The sequence below is a fragment of the Trichoderma camerunense genome, assembly GCF_050948025.1.
Source record: "Trichoderma camerunense strain CBS 138272 chromosome Unknown V8C40scaffold_2, whole genome shotgun sequence".
NCBI lineage: Eukaryota > Fungi > Ascomycota > Sordariomycetes > Hypocreales > Hypocreaceae > Trichoderma > Trichoderma camerunense.
This window is the reverse complement of record NW_028145368.1, coordinates 1,652,149-1,666,141: the sequence shown is the minus strand read 5'-3', so window position 1 is coordinate 1,666,141 and position 13,993 is coordinate 1,652,149. Positions and strand designations below refer to the sequence as shown.

Here is a 13,993-nt window from a genome sequence, read left to right as displayed (position 1 = left end):
AAGCTAGAAAAGGAATGATTGAATATAATCATTCTCGTCAACCAGAGTGCGGGGGCTAGCTCGAAAATCGAAAGGCCGCTGGAATATTCAGTTGTGCTGCTGGAAGACAAATCTTGATGTCTACGATGCATCATTTGTGGGGTGCCAATCTATCTTGCATAGGAAGGTACATGTAGCTACGGGAAGATCCGGTAGCGAGACAAGAGAACATTCGTTGAAATAAAATCCGGCGGAATTGATACAGATGGTTATAAAATGGTTAATCCGCACAGCTAAACAGGGGTTATTGCGTTCCAAGGTTATAAGTGCTAGGTATATATGTACAGGTATACAACAAATAGCCGTTCATCGGGTATCCGGCAATCCATCATCGCATATCCAGGCCCTATTTATTTCATTTATATCGTTTCTCAACAAATGCGTTCCTATTTTCTGGTCTCTTAATTTGACAAAGGCAAATCATAACGCCTTCATGGCATCAGCACCAAACCTCTCGTCTCGTTATGAGATTCGGCCGCTCGAGCTAAAACATTGTAACTGGGCCCAGGCCATTGTCGCTCTTAGCAACGTCTATCAGACAAGAGTATGGACAGCCTCATGTCCAGAGGAAGAGTTGACGCGGCGTACCTACAAAGTCTACAAAAGCATGGCGTATCTGATACAGCATCAGATTGAATCCGGTCACTCGTTGGGGGTGTTTGACAAAGAATACGAGTTCAAGCAACCAGAGTCGGCCACCACTTCAGGAAAACTCTACTGGAATTTTGATGATGAGACTACCAGCATAACGAAGCTGCTTGACCAGATGGACTTCCCTCTTGTGTCGGTCGCTATGGCGTACGACAGCTTCGATCCGCTGAATCCTGAAAGGCTGGTGGATATAATGGCAGCTCTTCCAGGCTTTGGACCTGCTATGGGTGCCTTGGATGCAGCCGATCAACGAGACAGTTCCTGGAAAGCCACTGGCCCAGGTCAAGTATTATTTCGGGCTGCGACGAGCACGCGGCAGGAATATGAGGGCAAGGGCATCATGAAATCGCTGGCGCACTACCTAATGCGCACTGCAGCAACAAAGGGGTTTCGAGCGATTCAAATTGAATGCGTATCCGACGCGGTCACCCACGTCTGGAGTCATCCTCCAGAGCCATTCCATACGGACCTCGTGAGCGAGATTAATAGCATGGATGTGATGGCTGAGGATGAGTCTGGCAACACGTATTATCCGCTTAGGCCAGCAAAGCAGAGACTGTGTAAGCTGTATTACAGACTGCAGGATTCTACCGTGTAAACTATCCAGCATATTACTGTATTGCTTGTACTGTACATTCATGGAGGAAACAGAATTGATAGCATTTTATACAAGTTGTGTTTCCGGTTCAAACCCACATTCCGCTCTAGCCTTACCGCCCGTCCCATTGCTGCATAGAGACTCCCGACTTACACATGCTTAACATTGATGTCCATTGTAACAAACCCAATAAATGATATACACGCAGAATAGCTTGGCTTTTGCATTACACTAAGACTATGGTTATTCCTAATGTGGCGCATTTGTGCATATGTCGGAGGTTTGTCGATGGCCTAGACTCGATTTGAAATTGTGAATAGTAATCAAGCCATCAGTCAATCCCTTTGAGCGCCCTTCCGCCCATTTCTAGCCAACAATGAACCTTGCGTACGAATTGCAACATTGCCCTAAAAGCTGCTGATTCGTGTGAAGAAGCACATCTGAGCTACTGATCCTTGATCAACCCACTCACGCTTCAGTCAGTATCCGCTTTTCAGCCATCAAGGGACTTGAAGCCGCAACCAGACAGAACAGACAGACAGACAGGATGCCGCAGAAGGCCTCGGCCAAGTCATTCTCCTTCGTCAACTACGATGGACCAAATCTCGCCACTGATGCGCAGGTCCGGCGGCGCATCCGGCAGCAGGCAATGAAAGACACCGCCATGGCCCGGAGACAGAGGGGAGACTATGGCAAGCACAACATGAGGCAGTATCCCATGTTTGTGGGACCCAAGCCGTTGCTTGACGATTCCGAGGTTCTCAACGATGCCTCGGATCTGGATCAGTTGCAGCGATTTTACCAGCCTCCCTCCCTTTCTATGCCTTTTGCCTTCCAGGACCCGATGATGCCCAAGCAATTCTCTGTTCTTCTTAATCTCATGCCGCTAACCGGCCTCCGCCTTGGTGTCGGCACCCTTTCTCACTACTTATACGAACCAACACAGCCCAAAGATCGTATCATCGCAGCGCAAGTCTCAAGTCAAAGGCTGTTGTCATTTATACCCAGCCGATACGGGCACGTATCGCTGCTCCGCCATGCAACCGATTGTGTCATTGCAAAACTTCAGTACCTATCCCAGCGAGAGGAGGATAGATCGCCCAAAGGCGATTTGAAGGCGCTGATGCACTATCAAAAAGCACTTAAAGCGCTGCAACATGCCTTACTCGATGAGCGTGAATGGGCGAAACCAGAGACGCTATGTGCCACACAGCTATTGAGCATATTCGAGGTTCGTGTCACTTGTAGAGCAATGAGAGTCTCATCATGGCCAATGTTGAGCTGACTAGTTGTTCCTTTTCCCTAGGCTCTCAATGGAGATGACAGGGAAGATTCTTGGATGCACCACGTTGGCGGTGCAGCTCGGCTAGTAGAGGCTCGAGGCGCCCATATGTTCAATACAGAATTCGAAAAGGCTTTATTCCTAGCGCATATCGGGCCAACGGTAAGGAGATTCAAGTTCTCAAAGAAAACTTCTGATTAGTAAACTAATTCCTTTTTTTCCCTCTCAGGTGATGTCAGCATTCTTGAATAATACACCTTGCTTTCTGGAAGAATCCCGGTGGCAAGCCGTCATTCGAGAGGCTGTTAGTGAAGACGTGACTCTTACCAACGACAAGGAGTTTGCCCTCGCTCTATGGGGTGGCCTCATTGAGATGCCGAGATTGTTCAAAAGAACAACAGAGTTGTTGCTTTCGCCATGCCCGCCTTCACAGAAAGACATTGACGATATCACAGAGCGCCTCTTAGCAAAGCGTAAAAACCTCGTGATATGGCTAAGTCTGATAAAGAAACGCCCCATAATCCAAACCAGCGGCGGCTTTCGCGAAGATGAATATGGAGTTCTAGTCTTTCCTAGCGACTTTGACTATAGGAAGTTAGGCCCCTGGTGTCTAACGCGTCTAGCTTTACGAGGAACATACGCAGTCTGTCGAATGATCAAGTCACGACTCTTGTATGCCATTGCTCCAGCAAAATTCCATGACTTGGAAGTTGAGGCACAGGACATTGCGCATCGAATTCTCAACCTAAAGGAGGAGATGGCCCCTTACAAAGATTCAGCGTTGATATGGAATCAGTTTATGGCGCAGGGCAGCTGGATTGCCAAGGGTATAGCTGAAACAAAGGACGCATGGGGCGAGGAGAGCGAAGGACACGACGGTATGCTTAGCAAGTCCAAGTTTAAGAAGTGGAACGAAGTGATAGGGAGGAAAATATCCTGATATGCGAAGCATGTGGCGTTTTGGATCTTTTCTTGCTTGTCTTCGTATTCCAATCCTGTAACTACCTCGATAGTTCACAGTTAGTCATTCAGCGATCGCTTTTTCAACAATAGAAACAACACGACTCTTTTTAACGGCATTATGTGTAAGGGACACGGAATCATAACCTATCACTCCTCTATGAGCAACCACTATGCATCTTAACGTTGAATTCGTCTTTTATTCATATAAACCCATATTTACATGCTCATGAATCATGAATTATGATTAATTTATGAATACCAGATTAACCTTAATCCCATTCCATCAAGAGAGACATTAATCGCAGGTAGCGGTATCGCAGTTGCCACGGGGGTCGTTGCAGCTAGGGTCGCTGGGCTCAACGCAGAAAGTAGTGGGATCAACTCCAAATCCTCCAAAGTGGTTGCAAACTTGGTCACCAGGGCAGTCCTTCATAATTGTCAATAACAGAAAACAAGTAATGAGTGATAGAAAAGGAACTATGTGAGACATACGTTGCAAGTGTTGCAAGCGCTGGCCAGAGCGGCAGTAAGAGCGAGGAGAGCGGCGTAGACCTTCATATTGTCGATTGGTTTGTGAGTTGTTGAAATTTATTGAGAGTATAAGATTGTTGTTTAGAGGACTGATTTTGATGTCTTCTAAAAGTTCAATGATCGGGGGGATTTAGACGAGTATTTATAAATTTTGCAACCTGTGATACCCTCCTAACCAGATGATCTCAGGAACCACTCAGCCTTCTTCATAACTCGCTTCATTGGCTCGAGTTAATCCATGTAGGTACCTTGCATCGAACCACTACCGGGGACTCTGTTATGGCTGACCACCTCCACGGCTGACCACTTCTATAGCTGACCACATCACCAATGACACTTCCATTAGTTGGCTCACCGACTTCCGATACCTAGGGGGGCTTGTTCTTTGTTAAATCCGGCTATCCACTCCAGTTTTCATCTACGGGTACGTATGATCGGGGAGTAGCAGCTCTCCGCAAAACATGTCTCTGCAGTACATAGCACGTCTGTTCTCAGCTTTGACCAAGTAGCAATTATCATAATAACTTCTCTACTAGATTTCAGCAATTAGAATCTCCTAAATTATTAGATATTCTCAAAAGAAGTGGTTCCTATAATATCTGTCGCTTACATTTTGAACTTAGTATGCGTATCCTAGAAAGGTTGTACGAATTAATTAGCATCAACAAACACATAATGGAGGGATCGGCAATGGCCCGACGACCCGGGCCGACTAAGTTAAGACGGTATTATTGGTGGGCTTGTTTTTTTGCGGTATAAGACCGCATATGTTTACAACGTTCTTACAAATTGTTGGGCCTCTTTCCAAGGGGTATTGGGTATCAGCCGATTCCCAGTCTCTTACCATATCTGGTAATCTTTCCTGGTTGATGTGTCGTCCCGTGCTCGCGGAAAGCGACCGGCGGGATCTTTAAGCATACATGTAGTACGTAACCTAATAACTTATGGTCCATCGATCTTCAATAGCCAACCTTTCCTAATGGTACAAAACATCTTACAGAACCGCTCATGACGAAAAATTCTCTAGTTTACACTAAACAACCCAACTTTCTCTCTTTTCAATAACTCCGCGACTCAATATTTTTGTCATAACTGTTTTACTCATCTGACTAACAGGACTCAATATTCGGTTCTAACCCGACTGCTTAGCTAGATCTGCCTTCCTATTTCGTTCACTCACTCTCACGAACACGAACATGCATACCCCTATGCTGCAGTAAGCTTACCTACCTAGGTACCTCGGCAGCGGGTATTTATCCATTTATCCCAGTTTCTGTATATGTTGTAGCGGATGGAATGTTGTGCCGTACACCTGTATTTAGGGCGGAGTTTGAAAGCTGACTTGAAGGATCTAATTGGAAGAATTGACTACTTCAAGATTTGACAACAGAGTTGACTAAAGAGATACGGCTTCAAAAGGCGCTGCCCAACCAGGTTCCTCTTTGGAGGGCTAAGCGAGAGCGAAACGAATTGCCGATGCTAACTCCCGATGCACGCCACTTGCCTGCCGAATAGAGTCAATACATAGAAAAGCGTGCCAGTAATGTGGCTTCCTGTACCCTCTTGAGCAAAGCTTCAATATTTTGCTTCAGTGGTTGAGAGAAGGATTATTTTGTCAATTCTTCTTTGTAGGAAAAATGTTGTAAGAGAACAGCAAAGTGGGCCATAAGAATAGTGATACGGCATGTGACGTGACAGAGACAAATTAACAATCACCCCAGATTGTCGAATAGCGCAGGGCAATTCGGTAGGGCATGCAACATACATCAAATAGCAGAAGCTTTCATGTCTAACCCCTGCGGCCTGGGAAGACCTTTTGTAATGTGCTTGCGTTGAAACACGCACTAACTTTCCTCAGCGGTTTCTAATTCTCGTATTGTAAGAGTCCCCATATTTTGGGGCAAATGCTACCCAATTGTTACATCCATCGTGCGTTTGACACTGATAGATCGATATTACTACCGTGACATACACAGCTTCCTTTTCTTTTCCTGGGACGATGTAAACCTGCAGAGAAATCGAAGTCTGTTCCATTACATCTTGGCTGGAACAAATTAAGCATATTGACGCTTTGATCCCAGATCTGTAAAAAAGTAAAGGCAACATACCCATCGGACCCAGTATTCATCATTAAGATGTATTGCTATTTTTACGAATGCTACCTCTCAAAAGCGGATAACCTTGACCTCGACTAGTGTAAGCAGTTATAATACACCAGGCTATCTCCAGCCAGTTATGAAAACATAAGTGTGTGCACTTCAGGATTTCTAATTGTATTGCCAAATCGCGAATATCGATATCCCCTTTCTATTTTAGCAGCTCTTTACTTCTACTATCTTTGGTGTTTCTTTACCCTGTTCAAAGGAGACAAGCTGAAAAGTACCTAAAAGCAGGCTACTATGGCATATTCAAGAAAACTTCCTTCAGCTTAGGGTAGTTGGGCGTTCCCATGCCGGTTATCGGATCCCAGCCCTCGACAGCACTAAATCCATCAGTACTACAGCCCGAACTGTGGCCACTCGTGATATCATTAAATGCTTCCGGGTGTTGATATAACACCGGGTTAATGAATCCAACAGGCTTCTTGCCCGCGTTCAAGCGAAACGAATTGATGCGTGTAATAAGGCCTGCAAACACAGGAGCGGAGGCAGACGTCCCTGCTGCGAGCGTGATACCATCATTAACCCCAACCCAAGTAGCGAAGTTCACTCCTATAGCGGAAACATCGGGATAGCCACGACCACCACGGTTATACCGACCCGTCGTGTGTGTAGCATTGAGCGTGATATTATAGTATTCGTAGGGCGGCGGGTGATTGTTAAAGTATGAGTTGACAGTGTTGGCTTGGTAAGATGGTGTCCCAAAGATGTTAGAGAAGCCGCCTCCACTGAAACCTGCCGCCTTCTCTAAGAACTTCACGTTGCCATGAATAGTGCTAGTTGTGAGATTCGTCGCGCCAACAGCGGTAACATAAGGGCAGTCTGCTGGTTGTATCGTGACGAAGGGGCCATTGGCGCATTGTGAGCCGCCAAAGCCACCCACACCTCCGTCTCCTGAAGCTACGATGACAGTAATGCCCTGTAAGCCCAACTTCATCCACTCATTGCATTGACGTCGCTGGTAGTTCATCGGTAGGCTCCCCCCATCTTCACCGTAAGAGATTGAGATCACATTGGTTGGAGTGTAGGCACCACACTGTTCCGGCTGGTCATAGCCACCTTCACTCGTGTCCGGGTAAGTTGGGTCAACACCCGGAAGGTCGCCCGTCTCACCGTACGCAGAGTATGTACAGTATGATTTATCAAGAGCATCGAGGAAGGTGTTAAAGAGGCCGCTAACACCACCGCCGCCAGCCTCATAATAGAAATCATCAACTAGATAATTAACCACCTTGGCTGGGTAAGCAAGGGGATATGCCGCCTGGAAGTCAAGGTCGGCCTCCTCTGCAGCGTCATACGGTAACGGGGTGGGTGTAGGCGCTCCATCGATGCCTTGAAATTCTGGCTGCGTGCCTTGTGGGATCTCAGGTGCAAAAAGCTTGAGGAAAATGCTGAGGCTGTCCGGACTGTACTGCTGCCCTTGGGTTGAGTAGATGCCAATTGAATTGTTGGGGTGCCCCTTAGGTTCATCTGCTACGTTATACATCGCGCGGACACACTCAGGGGTGACCATAGAGGAACAGTTCGAAAGATTGCCGGGTTGTTCCGGCCGCATAGTCGTTGTAGGTGTCAGTTTAGGCACCATCGCACCAAAACTGCGAACCGAGTTTTCGTCCCGCTTCTTAATCTCGAGCATCATAACGCCAGGTGTGATGAAGTCGATGTAATCCCGAAGTTGTAATGGAATGTGATCTTCCTGGCAGCCAAGAGCAGCCCTCCCTGATATCTTGCTCGTATACTCGTGATAATCGGTATGAAGGAGATCCTGAAGTTCCGCAACCGTGGCATTGAGTTTCAGCCATTGACGACTTCGAGATAGATTGATCACTCTGTCACTTAAAGCCGATTTGAGCCACTTAGTAACAGCATCTATTCTCTTCTTTGACGGCGCAAACATTTCGTCCACCTCAGACGCTGAGAGATGTTTTCCATAGTGCTCTGAGTTGGGATGAGATATATTCATCAACAAAGCTTCGCCAATATCGAGATTGCTTTGGGTTAGGCCAACTCGCACTGGAACTGTGGTAGCTCCTTCAATGCGATCCCTCTTTGTCCAATGAGAGTTCAAGAGCCCGTCACGCACCTCATGCCGTACATGGCTTGATGGTACCACGCGAGCTACAGCTACGTTGAGCAGAATTGCTGCAGCAGTAAAAGAAGCTGGTCTCTTCATTGTAAGTTTAGTTGAATGTTGTTGACTTCAGAGTTGTGTGCCAAGAACTTTCAGAGTATCCAACCAATACATTTTATATACCATCCTATCTGAATTTTGGTTATTTCTTTCTCTCATAAACTCAAGAGATATTCTCCAAAAGTTCCCTTACCTTCTAAATTCGGATACGAACAACTTCCTAGTGGCGTATAACGGCTAATATCAAAAGATAAACAGGCTCTTCTTTGATTGGGGGGAAACATGCCGCACGGTATGAATTAAGACCGTGTCAGTCAGTTGTCAACATGAAGCTTGCAGCATAGCCTGCTTGCCCCTGAACGTTTGATTCTAGGGCATACAAATTAAATAACATACACTAATAGGCTTCGTCCAATAAGAAATATGAAACACAAAGCATGCTTCCTATTTATTTGAGAGAAAATATCGCATCTTCTATAGGATGGGAATCATCAAATGACGTGTAAGCATTCTGCTCTCACTTGTTGTTGGTATTATCAACGTGTTGTGAGAGTTTACTCTGGTGTTCCATTTAGATGTCTAAAGACGGGACCAGCAACCAAGTTGACCGCCTTATTTGCTTCTATAGCAAGGTATGATGCTTACAGCTAGACACCATGACACGTCGAGTTAGAGTGGTTATCCCGGGGTCTCAAGCCTATTTTGAATACTTGAAACCATTGGTTCCGTTGATAACCGGCGGCAAGACTCGGAATTCCGGAACGTTATGCGGGGTGCCGGTTCAAGTATTTCAATGAGAGATAACTTCCTGGAGAGCCCTTGTTCTCACAGGGTTTGATTCAACACCTCACACAGTGTATAGACTGGATCCATATTGTATGCACGATGATTGTTTCATGTTTCATGTTTACATATCATACCGCCCGATACGAGAGTCTTAATGCTGGGGAGCCCTGGTCTATCCAGAACTGGAGGAGGCTGTGCTAGGTGATTGCTACTATGGCTACATGTGTGCTAAATGAATGGTCCAATATCTGGGTTAATTAATTTCTTATATATCTTGGTGCTTTAGTCGGTGTGTTTCTTCAATTGTTGTTCTATACCATTCAAAACATTTTTCAAAACATTAACGAAAACATGCATTCGCCACGCACGTCTTGGACACTTTTCTGTTCTGCAGCAGTGGTATTTGTTGGGACTTCGTTAGCTGAACATGTCATCCACGAGCGTTCAGCAGAGTCTACGAGTGAATGGGTTAAGATAGGCGGTATCAATCGCAATGGCCTTCTGCCTGTAAGCATTGGCCTGACCCAGCGGAATCTCGATCTTGGTCACCAGTTGCTCATGGAAAGGTACGCGATGATTTAACCCATGGAATAACATGGCTGACTCGCCTCAAGGTCTAACCCTGACTCGCCCAATTATGGTCAGCATATGACCCGGGATGAGGTGAACGATCTGTTTGCACCCCACGATGACAGCGTGGATGCGGTCCACAGTTGGCTCGAAGCAGAGGACATCGAGTTGGGCCGCGTGTATCGATCAGACAATCGTCAATGGGTACAATTTCATGCTACTGTAGGGGAGCTTGAGAAACTCCTTAATGCAACCTACGACATATATGAGAACCAGAAGACTGGTATTCGTCAAGTTGGGACGGACGAATACTCAATCCCGGCTGATCTTTTGGACCATGTTGACTACATTACCGCAGCCATTACAAGGCTACAGATTGCCGGTGACGTTGAGAAGCGGCGGGTTCGTCGGGAGGTCAACACTAAGAAGGATGATGTGATCCCCGCGGCTCCGTTAGGTGGCCAAGATGTCACAAGCAACTGCAACGATTACATTACGCCCCGTTGTATTCGTAACATGTACAACATACCTATTTTTGATGATGCCGTCGAGGGTAATGAACTGGGCATCTACGAGCGACAGCCATACAACCAAACCGGATTGAGCATCTTTTTTGAGAAATTCGCAACGTAAGCTACTTCGGCATTTTGAGGCATGGGAGAAAATAACTGACGTCTACTTTAGACATATTCCTACGAACACCACGCCTCTATTCACTGCAATTGATGGTGCTCAGAGATTCAGCGATCAGGATACCCCCCACGTTACAGGCGACCTCGAAGCCATGCTGGATATAACCTGCGCCTACCCCATTGTGTACCCCCAAAATATCCATATTTACAACGTCGACGACCTTAATTATCAAGTAAACTTAACCCAAGGTTATTTCAACACCTTCCTCGATGCTCTTGACGGCAGTTATTGCAACCGCACTGCTTTCAACATTACGGGTGATAGCCCCGAGTACGACCCAGTCTACCCAGACCCGAATGGTTATCAGGGGGAGAGGATGTGCGGTCTGTTCAAACCTACAAACGTCATTTCCATCTCTTACAGCCCAGAAGAACAACAGCGAAGCGTAAACTATGACCGACGCCAGTGCAGTGAGTGGATGAAGCTCAGTCTACAAGGCGTGACGATAGTTGGGGCAACAGGCGACTTTGGTGTTGCTGGCAACGGAGGCGACTGTATCGAAGATGCAAACGGTAATTTTACCATTTTTAATCCGCTGACACTCACCAATTGCCCATATGTGCTGGCCGTTGGCTCAACCCAGCTGGCTCCAGGTCATAGCGACGGTAAAGAGGGAAATGAGATCGCTACCAGCGATTTATTCTCCAGTGGTGGATTCTCAAATATTTACCCTACCCCTGACTGGCAAAAGAGTGCCGTTGACAAATACTTTGATGAAAGCCCAACGCCGTACAAGTTTTACAACACCTCGGAGGGCAAGAACATTGGTGCAGGTGGTGGCATCTTCAATCGTGGAGGCCGTGGGTTCCCTGATGTCTCAGCAGTTGGTTATCGTGTCATCACGGTTGATTTCAACGACGTCTTCATCGGTGGCGGTACATCAGCAGCCGCCCCAATTGTCGCCGGTATTCTGACTCGGATTAATACTGAGCGATTGAAGGCGGGCATGCCAACCCTCGGCTTTGTAACTCCAGCCTTGTATGCTAATCCCAGCGTTCTAAACGATGTCACAGTAGGTAACTCATCTGGCTGTGGTACGCCTGGCTTTTTGGCCGCCAAGGGCTGGGATCCGGTAACAGGCTTGGGTACTCCAGATTACCCCAGGATGTTGGAATACTTCATGAGCTTGGGTTCAAAATGAACATGGATATTGTGATTTGATTGAATAGGTAGTTCAGGTACAGTGCGGTGACTGCAGTGAACAAACAGCCCGTAGAGAGAGCCATTGGATAGTTAATTTTTGGGCTCACACATAGATCCATCTGAGTAATAATTCAACAATTCTGAGACCTTGAGACACTGTAACTGATGAAATAGTTCCTGTGTGAAGTCAATATGAAGTGTCTGAAGTCTACGGCTATGAATGTAGAAGACAACTTTCAAGTTGCTGCTGTTGAAAAGCAATGTATGCCCAGACTCAGACCCAAATGAAGAAGTATACATCGACTATTGAGATTCGGGTGGTGTGCTAGGTTCGGATAATATGATCACAGGAACTATTTTTGCTCCAATTTTCCAGGAACGGGTTGATATACAGTTTTATTTCCCTTGCTAGGATACTCTTCTAATTTTAGCATGTTAATAGATAGATCAGCTATGTGAAACCCGGCGGCGATCTGCACTTTTTGGCGAATAATGAAATATCTTCGCTGCAAGATGTGAAATCTGTGTCTTGGTCTGAACTTCTACGGGCTACCTTTGATCTCAGGCCCTTTTCTCGTCTATTCCTTTTTTTTTTTGATGTTTACATTTTGCTTTTGAATAGTTGTAAATAATCCTGTTGACTAATTCTTACTGTATTCGCTAGTAGGTTGAGGTCAATCCAAAGAAAGGGCCCGATTCATCCGATAGCCTTTCTCATCAATCAGCCCATATGTTTCCAAACAAAAATGTGTTCAGCTGCCTCTCGCTTAAATGCAATAGCTCGTTGCTATCGAATAGCAATTCCTCCCTTGCATTAATGTCAGGATAAGACACTCTCACCGACACATTTGTCTCTAGCGTCCACTCCCTTCGTGGGCCGCCCAGCTTCACCAAACAAAGTTTGTTTGCTGTCAGACGGCGACTGGTCTACATATATAGCTGTGGTGAAACGGTATTTATTTTCAATACATTTAAAGTTATGCTGACTTGGCTCGCCTTCACCGGTTAATTTCGTGTCATTTGATTCGACTGACGATCTGTGTACTGACGTCAACATTATGCCGTATGACCATTGACAACACCTCCGCAAGGGGGATGAATTTAAGACATGTTTACCCTCGCAGCTGAAGTTTATTCATATAAATTCCCCCTCCGCATCTTCTTTTTGACTTCTCCATGTGTATTTTTACATATACACTTTAATGGAAAGGCGCTTATAGATCTTTCATATACGAAAGAGCGTTGATATTTATCTCATTTTCTTGCGGCATTCTCATAGATAATTATTCTTGCAATTATTCCATCATGACACAATTATCTGCACTCGAGGAATACAGGCCACGGAACGGCTCGAGCCTGAGTCGAGAAATCGAATTATTGCTCAACTATGTCAAGCAGCTGGAATTTGATTCCAACACATTTGTAATTATTGTTTGTCGCCATGGTTCCATCGAAGGTTTGACGAATAAAATAAACCAGAAGAAGCAAGATAAGATTTTCCAGCGGGTGAAAAGTAGTGCTCTCATAACAATTGACAAATATGCGGCCTCATCCAAAGCTAACAGTCTATAACGCCTAGATTTTGATATCAGAGCGACAGACGACATTAGGCTCAGCGCAGTGATCGCTGCCGTCGAGAAATACGGACAATATGACAACCTTGTGATCATTACAAGTGGGTTCATCAGCCATCTTTATTTCGACATTGGGTACAGCATCATGGACTTGAAGGTATATCGGTGTGCCACCAATGACAACCCCAACGAATATCTTCACATCGATGGCTATTCAAAATTCCACGGACAGGCCGTTCGATCTTGGGAGGGAATGTATCATGAAGCCAAACTCTGGCTTGGACCCGGTGTCGTGTTCAACCTCGGCTCTCATATCGGTCAATTAGGGCAACTATCTGAAAAATCTTCTGCCATCTCTGAATTTGATCGAAACAAGCTTCGCGCACACATTGAAAAGATGGACAGAGTGAAAATGGAAGGAAGTTGGTGGGACGACTTCCGAGCCCCAATCTCCGCGATTGTTGGCATTCTTGCCAGTGCCGGTAAGCTTGCTTCAACTGGGTTCGTTAAGATGTCCGCGGAAGGGATATTTGTACAGTACAAGTTTATTGGATATGCGATTAGCACAGCGGCGGCAGCTTCCATGACTGCCCTCTCAGCAGGGACTGCGATGCTGGTTGCGCCAGGTGTGGCAGCGGCCGTTTACTTCATCCCATGGGGGTCCATATTTGGTTGGTTGAACACAGTTGTCTCATGGCTGACTACAGGGCTCAATAAGATTTGGGAAAAGATCAAAGACTGGCTGGCTTCGTGTGCGAGCACGATTCGAGATACTCTGGGGCTTGATGGGAAGTTGCATGGCCCACTCAGATTCCCAGCATGAGAGTGTCTTAAAGTGTTCAGTTCAATCGCTATTAGCTCGTATTCAAGAGT

General features: G+C 46.0%; 6 protein-coding genes across 6 annotated transcripts; 4 read left to right on the top strand and 2 right to left on the bottom strand.

Annotated features, from left to right (window-relative positions):
* Positions 1-20: 20 nt before the first annotated feature.
* V8C40DRAFT_233152 (uncharacterized protein) lies at positions 21-1,362 on the top strand. The gene has a single exon (XM_083213301.1). The coding sequence runs from the start codon at positions 245-247 to the stop codon at positions 1,286-1,288; it is 1,044 nt and encodes a 347-aa protein (XP_083077961.1). The 5' UTR covers positions 21-244; the 3' UTR covers positions 1,289-1,362.
* Positions 1,363-1,637: 275 nt separating this feature from the next.
* On the top strand, positions 1,638-3,549 carry V8C40DRAFT_233151 (uncharacterized protein). Its single transcript, XM_083213300.1, has 3 exons — positions 1,638-2,519; positions 2,595-2,732; positions 2,800-3,549. The coding sequence occupies exons 1-3, from the start codon at positions 1,836-1,838 to the stop codon at positions 3,508-3,510; spliced, it is 1,533 nt and encodes a 510-aa protein (XP_083077960.1). The 5' UTR covers positions 1,638-1,835; the 3' UTR covers positions 3,511-3,549.
* Positions 3,550-3,828: 279 nt separating this feature from the next.
* V8C40DRAFT_261616 (uncharacterized protein) lies at positions 3,829-4,091 on the bottom strand (the record flags this gene model as incomplete). The annotated part of the gene is made up of 2 exons (XM_083219284.1): positions 3,829-3,960; positions 4,026-4,091. 2 exons carry the CDS (start codon positions 4,089-4,091, stop codon positions 3,829-3,831), a joined length of 198 nt encoding a protein of 65 aa, XP_083077959.1.
* Positions 4,092-6,461: 2,370 nt separating this feature from the next.
* On the bottom strand, positions 6,462-8,396 carry V8C40DRAFT_282567 (S53 family peptidase; the record flags this gene model as incomplete). The annotated part of the gene is made up of 1 exon (XM_083221810.1): positions 6,462-8,396. The coding sequence occupies one exon, from the start codon at positions 8,394-8,396 to the stop codon at positions 6,462-6,464; it is 1,935 nt and encodes a 644-aa protein (XP_083077958.1).
* A 1,070-nt stretch (positions 8,397-9,466) lies between these two features.
* Positions 9,467-11,544, top strand: V8C40DRAFT_282564 (S53 family peptidase; the record flags this gene model as incomplete). Its single annotated transcript, XM_083221809.1, has 3 exons — positions 9,467-9,706; positions 9,755-10,339; positions 10,395-11,544. Exons 1-3 carry the CDS (start codon positions 9,492-9,494, stop codon positions 11,542-11,544), a joined length of 1,950 nt encoding a protein of 649 aa, XP_083077957.1. The 5' UTR covers positions 9,467-9,491.
* Positions 11,545-12,704: 1,160 nt separating this feature from the next.
* Positions 12,705-13,969, top strand: V8C40DRAFT_282561 (uncharacterized protein). The gene is made up of 2 exons (XM_083221808.1): positions 12,705-13,059; positions 13,126-13,969. The coding sequence occupies exons 1-2, from the start codon at positions 12,852-12,854 to the stop codon at positions 13,941-13,943; spliced, it is 1,026 nt and encodes a 341-aa protein (XP_083077956.1). The 5' UTR covers positions 12,705-12,851; the 3' UTR covers positions 13,944-13,969.
* Positions 13,970-13,993: the final 24 nt, after the last annotated feature.